The sequence below is a fragment of the Lutjanus erythropterus genome, chromosome 21 (assembly GCF_056507025.1).
Source record: "Lutjanus erythropterus isolate fLutEry1 chromosome 21, fLutEry1.hap2, whole genome shotgun sequence".
NCBI classification, from domain to species: Eukaryota; Metazoa; Chordata; class Actinopteri; order Lutjaniformes; family Lutjanidae; genus Lutjanus; species Lutjanus erythropterus.
Window position 1 is genome coordinate 8,943,082 of NC_139337.1, and position 9,851 is coordinate 8,952,932.

The 9,851-nt window shown below is 37.7% G+C and overlaps 1 protein-coding gene across 1 annotated transcript; it reads left to right on the forward strand.

Moving 5' to 3' along the window:
• The first annotated feature begins 4,584 nt into the window (after positions 1-4,584).
• On the forward strand, positions 4,585-9,572 carry LOC146307283 (cAMP-responsive element modulator-like). Its single transcript, XM_084747195.1, has 3 exons — positions 4,585-4,729; positions 7,366-7,510; positions 9,204-9,572. Exons 1-3 carry the CDS (start codon positions 4,699-4,701, stop codon positions 9,346-9,348), a joined length of 321 nt encoding a protein of 106 aa, XP_084603321.1. The 5' UTR covers positions 4,585-4,698; the 3' UTR covers positions 9,349-9,572.
• Positions 9,573-9,851: the final 279 nt, after the last annotated feature.

The window sequence follows — 9,851 nt, forward strand, 5'->3', positions numbered from 1 at the left end:
GGAAGATTAAGATGTGGCAAAGCAGATAGTGACATCTTAGGAGGGACTCGTATTTAATTGTCTTACTGTACCTTACATTGAAAAGCCTGACTCTTACCCTCTCTAATCCCAAAATAGAAATTAGTGTGACGACCCTGACCAGCAGCCCCATTCAATGCCTGTCACAATGAACCAAGTGAAGTCAGAGGAGGAATATCAGCCATATATACATGCGCCCTACATTCATACTCCTGTTTACCATCAAACCATCCATAGCCAGTACTGTAAGTATGTCTGAGAAAACATTTTACTAGCACAGTTCAACCTTTTACATCACTATGCCTGCTGTTTCTTCTGTTACTAATAGGTATGCCATTGCTACAGCTGCAGCAACATCTACTGTTATTAACAGTACTGCCACTGCTAAAGCTAATAATATTAACAATAAAGCTGGTATACAAATTAAGAAAGGAAGCTTGATATTGAATTTTTTCAGCAGATACCGATAATTACCTGCTTCTCTTGGCTGATAACAATAAGATAAGCGATATTGTCACATTTTTGTATTTTAAAAAGAAAATCTCTACCTGTTGTTTATGCACACCAGAAGGTGAGAAAGGCTCACATGTAGTGAGCAAATATACATAAACTAAAACAAAGAACAGTTCTGATTCATTTAGTTTTATAGTAAAGTTAACAAGAAAAAAAAAAAAAAAAAAAAAAAAAAAAAATGTATATATATATATATATATATGTATACCATAGCTTTGATAGAGCATTTTGCCTAGGAATTGAAATGAAATGTTTTGACATAACCCGTCAACTCAGATATTATTTTAGGCAATATTTATCAGCTAATATCTGCCAATACTGATACAGACCGATATAGCTGTATAGGCCATTATCAACTGATATTTTCTTTTCTCCAATTCTTATCTGTATTCCTATAATTAACACAGAAATCCTCTAACCCGCTATTAGAAATGACTTTACTCCAACATTAAAATCATAATCAGACACTACTGATTTTACACATTTCTGATTTTTTTGCAGTGTCTACAATGGTGAAGTTGCTATTTCAAAATCATTTGTAATGAAGCATTGTGTCATTTACCCCTTTCATTTGTTCAACATTGAATTATTCTTCAGTTCTTGTTTAGGCGTACGTATTTGAGACAGTTGTATCTTACACACTAGTTAAGTCTTACATTAAGAAGATTATAGCATACTGTAAAAAATAAAACTAAAATTTTGCCATCATCACAAATGTATGTCATTAAATTGCTTAACCTGTGATGTGCAGATGGGCTTTTTCAAGGAGGTCCAGTCAGGCTCCAGCCTGAGGGGACACAGAACCTGCCTTGTATGGTCATGTCCAGCACACAAACACCACAGCTTACAGCGAGCCGCCTTCAACACTTCAGGGAGTCACACTGCATGCAGCACTATCGCATATCTCCGCTGCCAGGTAAGACTTGATAACCAGATTTGTTGTATAAGTGTCAAACAAACAGTTGCAGCATGGTTCTCAGTGGTTAGTGATATACCCACAGAGTGCAAGCTGATTCAAGGGGTGACGTATTTTAGAAATTAATTATTCTGAAAGAACAATTAAAATATCTGTCGGTCAGCTGATCTTCAGTGGCTTCATTGGTCCTGGTGTTAACTGCCAACTTAGTTGAAACAATACAAATGACAATATAAATCCCAGTAGTATATCAAAATATCAAAATTTCAAAATACAGTAATAACAAGTCATTCATGAAATCACAATATAATATCAAAAGTCACTAGTCAAATTGTGTTGTATCAATATTTCCATTCCAAAATCAAAACAGGCTAATAGAATCACTAGAAAATTAAGGTTATATAAGGCTATAAAATGATTAATTCCATATTATTCTATTATCTACAATGCTTATCAGTAACAGCATAAAATAATAAGATAACATAAGTTAAGGTAACATAAACCTGTATTACTCCTGCAACAGGGAAATTTGTAGTGTTACAGCAGCAAAGTGAATAGCAATGAAAGAAAGATGCACCGATAAAAACAATAAATAATAAAAAAGCAAATAAGCAATGTAACCAAGGAGAAATATATAAAATAGGAACAAAATATACAGTATTAAATAATGAATATACTCAACAGTTGAGGCAAATGGGTAATATTGATGTTCTGATCTTCACACAACAATTATGTTCATGATATCCATCATCATTCATCCTCTTTGTTTACTGTTGATGCTTCACAGACAGTGAGTGGTCAGGTTGCCTTGGCAACGGTCAACCACAGCGCTGCAGTGGCTGCAAATCAGCTGTTCAGGCACTGACGCTAACCGTTCTATTAACCATTAGGAAAAACGAGTAAAAAACGCTAGCATGAAATTAATAAAACAATGGGATAAAGTCAATAAAACAATGAAAATAAAAGTGAGAAAACAGTAAATCCTACAATATCTATGTATCACAGTAGTCAGGCGGACATTACATCTGACTCCCTTAGACATGCTTTTACTTCAAACTACATGACTAGAAATTCATAAAAGTACACTAAATGTAAAGGCTAACCAAGGCTCAGAGCTGTATCTTACAATTGATGAATAATGTCATATGAATCAAATTCTAGTGATCTGTATAAAAAGAGAAAAGCAAAGTTACAGACCTTTTTCACAGCAGCCATATTGATATGAAATCGGAGGGTAAACATTGGTGTTACCAATGATACTAATAAATGTCCCATTCAGTTTAGTGTATCAGAGCCTTTCCGGTGAGCTGACATGCACAATAGCAGCACCCTGACTCTGTTTGCCCTGAATGGAACTGAACTTTAATTTGTATTATTGGTAACCTCTCTGTTTACACTAGTATTCATGTGAAAATGGCTGCTGTGAAAAGGATCTATTGTTTTCATAATCATAACTGGGTTGTGTAAAAAAAAAAAAAAAAAGAAAAAAGAACAGCCTGATCTATTATTTAAGCAGTACACTTTTTGCCTACCTTGATGATAACTGTATCAATAAACGACAGGAAACAGTTTACTACTTACCACTACACTGCTATATGAAACATAAGGTAGGGTGACATTTTACTAACTAGGCTTCAAGTCAAGTCAAGTGTTATTTGTAAAGCCAACAACCTTTACTATCAAAAGAGCCAAGTTTTGGTCATAACAAGAAAGAAATATCACAAATCACAGTTTTTCTCAGGGGGCTTTCCAATCTCTACAGTGTGCAACACCCCAGGTCTTGTATATCCTTGAAAGAGTAAAGAAAAACTCTCCCCTCCCAAAAAAAAAAAAACTTGAGCCAAGAGGAGAGATCCCCCAGTATACGGTAGGTATTTAGATTTTTGTTGCAGGCCAACAACATGCATGAATTGAATTAGTATATTATGTATATAACAAGATAAAACAATGTATAAATTGAAAGGTAAAAGCCGACATGCTGACTAAACTAAGAGAAAGTGTTGTATTCAGCATGATCTCATTTGATCTCACAGCAGTGGTGATGGACTGTAAGCAAGTACATTTACATGAGTAGTGTGCTCAAGTACAAATTCTAATTTTTCTATTTAATCTACACTTCTACTCCTCTACACGTCAGAGGGAAATAATTACTGTTTACTCTGATATTAACTAATTACTGTTTACTGTACAGTGTGCTGTATAAAATGTGTTTTCTGGGTCAATCACATCACATATACATTTACATCTAATATTATTGTATGATTTTTATACTGATATGGGCTTTATACGTCTGAAATAAAGTTAGATTGAAAATAACAGTATTACTCACATGGACTCTTTCAGTAGCTGTTTTTACTTTAGTAAAGAATGTGAATACTTCCTCTAATTTGTCCTCACATGGTTTAGAAATTATTTTGGGAATTTCCAAAGAAAACGTAGGACGTCATCATATTTCCTTAACAGAACTTCAGTCCTCTGCTTAGCTCTGCAAAGCCTGCAGAGGGAGCCAGCTCCTTAAGATTTAAGTATGAAATGAATCAGCTGAGACTGAGAGATAATGTTTTGCTGTGACAGTGGCTACATATACAGTACATGCACATAGTAACTTGGCTATATGAGCAACCTGGCTTTGTAGTATCATTTGTATTAAGGTATTCACAAGGGTTTGATACTCATTGATCCTTCCTTTGGTGTACAGTTCAAATGCAGTGGGACGGAGAAATAATGGTCATGATATGTTTAATACTCTGGTGATTTGCAGTGACTTTTAAAAAGATATTATTGTGATTATAGCAATGAAAGTAATGTTATCAAATGTTATTTCTGGCTTACATGGTGAGATTTGAACCATAAAAAGGTTACATACAGATAGAAAAAAAGTACAGTGGGGAAAAAAATTGAGTAAATATGTAAACAGGGATTTGAAATATTCAGGTCCAAATCCATCTTATGCCTCCACCGACTGTCCATATTCAACAAGCCGCTGTATTCTTCAGTGTTGTCCTCCACTTTAGCTGAAAGAAAATTCCTTCTCCTAAGACAAACAGCAGAGCCCCTGACTCATAGCTGTGTGTCGGGGAGAGAGCAAACCATACTGTTGACATCAGGAGGCCAGTGATGTCATGGTGATGTCAATGCCTCTAATTGTAAATTGCACACATAGCCTCGCTGTTGGCTGTGGTAACATTTCAGTCAGAGAGAAGACTCTGAAAGGGACTGCTTGTCTTGGAAAAGCTGGGAGTAGATACAGTATGGCTGTGACTGGGGATGAGACAGAAACAGGTACGTTTGATTTCTTTTTTTTACCTCCAGGTCTAAAAAAATAGTTTTTTTTTTTTTAATATTGCTGTTCAGCTGAAATGGGAATATTTCAAAATATAGTTAGTGGTTATTAATTTCAAAACAACAAACAAAATCACTGTTGATTTGCAGGCTTTTTGCAATTAAATTGGCTTTTCAGACATATTTATTTGTACTTTCAGGGATGGTTTTTGCAAACCACTATTGGAAAGTTCAATAATTCTCTCAAATAACATCAAAAGTGGGCCTCTCTAAAAAAAAAAAAGAAAAAAAAGTAGCAGAGGATTATTGAAAACTACATTCTCCACAGTCATCTACTCCGATAAATAACATTTCCACAGTGTCTGCTTGTCTCCTCAGTCATACACTGTCTGTTTCTCGGTCTGTGAAATGCTTCAGTGCTCTGCCCACTCAGAGCACATAGCAGCAGTAGCTGACGTCGCTGCTTTTCCTGGAACAGGCCCCCAGCAGCGACATGTAAATGCAAACCAGCGAATAAGATGTGCATTGACGTCAGTCGCCGGCCACGCTGTGATTATATGCTGTTCCTTTAGCGAGTCCAGCATATCACAGAATTAATCATCAGTGTATTACATGAGGGGCAGTGAGGTCTGCTGGCACCGAGCAAACAATGAACAGAAGGGGAGAAGTAGATAAGAACGGCACAATCTCTCAGTGTGTGTCTCTTTTTCAGCATGATAAGATAAAAGAAGAGTGAATTAGATGTGGATTTCAATCACTTACACTTTCTAATTATATCTATTTATTGTGATCTACTTAGGACTATTTCAAATGTGATTCTTCATTTCCCAGCACACATTTGATGAGCATGTGATAATCCTTGTAAATGTTTGTGAAACATTCAGTGCTTTCATTTCTGAGAGTAAGAGCTTCTGGTTTATAAGAGCAAAACTTGTGTGTGAGGGTTGAGTCACAGGATTATTTTCGTCCTGTGTCACATTATTATATTTGTCACTAATTTGAAAATAAAATGCTGACTGACATGAAGCCATTACACCAGATCTTCATCAATAAAACATATCCAACTAGTTTTATAAGAACAAAAAACAATTTTACTCATCATTTTACGACAAAGTTGTATAACAAGATTTTAATGTAGTTCCCTCCTTGATTGATTTTCAGATACATGTTCAGTTCATGTATCATGTCCCAGTAGGCAATTTGTTCATTTTAACACAGGGGCTGGAGCCGGTTCTTTTTTGCTCTCCCACAACTAGCAAACCACCTCATGAGCGACTCTTAGTTTTGTATTTTTTAATACTCCCTACAGTACGTATAATTTGGACAATCATATAGATCCAGATCTGAGAGAAAAAGTCGCAATTGCAAATCTGTCTGCTACTTCAGCACCAAAGACAGCGCCTTTGGTTTAACAATACACCGCACAGTTAGGATATTTCTGAGCTGTGGGCGGGGCCAAAGATTTCAACTTGCACAAACCTCTGTAAACTAAAGGATCAATGTGTCAGACAGACCTGACTAACATTGCAACCCCATCTAATAACCTATTGGTTATTAGTAGTATTACACCCAGTACCTGCATAACTGTTGCATAGCTAACTGATGAAACTGACACAACTAACATTACAGTAGCTTGCTAATGCTCGCTCCCATTTATTGAAGAGTAAAAGACGTAAGGGACATGGTCGACATATCTGACCTGAAGCTTCATCACACATCTGTTTAATGATGTGACTGGGAAGATTTTGAATTACCTTTACAAAAAAATAACACAAAATTTCATGCTAATAACTAAAGCCTAAATGACCCAATAGCAGTGGTTTAGGTTGGCATTACTAGATACTTCCCACTCATTTTAAACTGCATGAATGCAACTACAAAGGTAGAGTTGTTTCTTAAGCAACTGATTTGCACATTACTTAAAGGTGCAATGTGTAAGATTTTTTAAAACCTTCAAAGATATATTCGCTGTCAAACTGACCTCCATCAATTTTGTGTTCGGTCCCGGTCTAGCCATGTTCACTAGGAAGCTGGTTCCTAGTTCTGGTTTTGTTGCCTGCTTGCGGGCTCCGATTCTGGTGCCCATTCCAGTGCCGTTCTTCGTTAGCATTCCCTGTTGGATCCCCCTGCCTTGGGCCTGAAAATCTCCTTGGCCCAGCAGTCCTCTGCTAGCGCTTCCTCAGTGCTCTGGACTGCTAGCTGCACAGCTAACTGAGATAACTGGCTAAGGGCAGCTACAGTTAGCTGTTACCCTGGTGATGTGCTGCCCCCTATTTGTCTTGAGCATGAATTCAACAGGTGGTCAGTTCTTAAATATTGCACCTTAAAGGCTGGAGATATACTTGCTTTTTAACCATACGCTAACACCTGTGTAGCATTAATTTCTCAGGACGTACAATACCATCGCTCCAAATGACTGAAGGATATGCAAGACAGCCATGATGCATTTGTGAACGTGTAGTTAAAAGCAAACATATCTCCAGCCTAAGGCGTTTCAAGCTAAGATATTTCTTAAGTCATTGTTGCATCCCAGCAAGAAGTTCGGACGAACTTTCAACACAAGCTTTGTAATGGAATTACTAAAAGCTGCTGCAACACAATCCTGTTGACTAACGTGTTGTTTTGTGTCTCCCCAGGCAACACAGGTGACCTGACTGCCTGCCAGCTGCGTAACCCCAGCTCCAGCCTCCCACAGGGGGTGGCGGGGGCCAGCGCTCATAGCTCCCACAAACCTCCAGAGGACGCCTTACAAAAGAGGGAGCTCCGCTTGATGAAGAACAGGTACAGAGGACCATTCATACTCATCAACTTGGACATTAGACCCCAGACAATAAATCAGACATACAGATATTATCGGTGATTTTTGTCAGCCGATATTAGGTAATTTATATATTTACTGGTATCAGTGTATATGGTGGTTCATAATTAACATGAAATTGCAGCGATATATTTGAGGTAATTTGCTTTCTTGATGCATGTTAGATGTTTGCACACTGAAGATGAAGCTAGAACTAGCAGCCAATTAGCTTAGCTTAGCATAAAGACTGAAAACAGTCTTTGCAGCTACTGTATCAGCACATTTGAAGCTGACTAATTCACACATTATATCATATTAGTCTGAGAAAAATATGTCTTACGTTTTTTTCAGTGAGGAGTTAAGTTTGCAAACTCAGTACAAATCTTAGACACAGTTCCTTTAAAGAACAAATTTAAGGAATTCTTACAAAAATGTTATGTTAAAATATCCAATAAAAATGTAGGCTTATTGGAACTCCTGAATGTTAATATTTCTATTGGCCTTAAAGGTACAGTTCACCCCAAAATCAAAAGTACTTATTTTTCCTCTGGCCTGTAGAGCTGTTTATTCATCTAGATTTTTATGGTCTAAGTTGCAGAGTTTTGGAGATATTGGCTGTATAGATGTTTGCCTTCTCTCCAATTTAATGGGACTAGATGGCACTCAAATTGTGGTGCTCAAAGCACCAAAAAATACATTTGAAAAATTCAATACCAGCATCTCTATTCATGACCCCGTTACTCAAGATAATCCACAGACCTTGTTGTGAGCAGTTTCATGTAGGAACAACTTTCTACTAGAAAGAAAATCATTGCTACACAAAAATGCTCAAAAACAAGGTCTAGGAATTATCTTGAGTATATTGGAGAGAAGTCAGACATCTCTTTGGTCCAAAAAAATCTACAGGCCAGGTTAAAATATGTATTTTTGATTTGGGGGTGAACTGTTCCTTTAAATACATCAGTCTGGCTCCTAGCAAATACCACAATATAATGTATGACACTAACTGTTTGTAATAATAATATCCACCAGCCTATCATCATTTCACCACATGATTCTCCTCCATCCAGTGTGTTTAGCTGGTAATTCTCAGGTTGTCTGACTCGGGATTTTCTGTTCTGTAACATTTGTTCGGAATGAGGAGTGAGTTGACTTGACCAGCTGTTTGAACTGTTAGACCCCTGTGCTTGTAAGCATGTCAGTTTGCATGCGAATAATTGTGGTTTGCTGGTGAGCAAAATCGATTAGGCTCCGCTTTTAATGTGCTTGCTGTGTGTAGAGGGCCTTGAGCTCGCTGTGTGTTTGCTGTAAACAACCTTGTGTCACCACTGGCGCTGACTCCAACTTTTCTTGTTTGCTCCCTGTCCTCCCACATGGTGACTTTACTACGATCAGTCATCACTAAATCATCTCCGATGGTTTGCTTGCTTTTTTTTTTGTTTATGACATCCACCTCCTCTGGTTGATTCTATTATGTAAAGTCCTATCATGAAGGTATCTAATGTCATAAACATGTCCATAATCATTGTCATCTAAACGCTCTCATTTCTCATTCCACGAGAGAAAAGCTTTTGTAATGTGAGCCTTCTTTCTCCCTTGAGTTTTCTGTTGTATCTGGGAGAGAAGCCAGAGATGTTACGGCTTCTTATTCACTGTAACTGTTGTTGTTGCTCCCAGGGAAGCCGCCCGGGAGTGCAGACGAAAGAAGAAGGAGTACGTCAAATGCCTCGAAAATCGCGTGGCCGTGCTGGAAAATCAAAACAAAACTCTGATTGAGGAGCTCAGAGCCTTAAAAGACATCTACCGGCACAAAGTTGAGTGATCTCTCTGACTGGAGGAGGAACCGGGATTGTGTTTGTATGGACTGTGTTGGTGTACTTTTTTTGTGAGGGTGTCTAGAGGACTCTGGTTTTGCTTATACAGACACACAAATACACATAAACACACACTTGCACAAAACACTCCTTGTCCTTGCTGTTAAATGTGTTTACACAATGATGTCAATGTTTCTGGCTCTGAATTATCCATGCGCCACCACCAGCAAAAAAAAATCTTTTTTTCAGGTCAGGGTTTTTATCAGTGAGTATTACCAGGAGCTTATGTCCCTTTGAACACAGAGGCTTCAAGAGAAGGCAGGGATATAATTTATGTACCACCTGCAGACTCGCAACGCCTCACCGGAGAGGGAGAATCAGATGCTGAAGGCCGAACAACCAAAATATCACTAACACCTTTGCTGTTTCCACTTCAACATTCCTGTCTGATCAGTTGCATAATTTGGCTCTATTAAAATACTGTATCATTTGACCTTTCCTAAGTCCCACC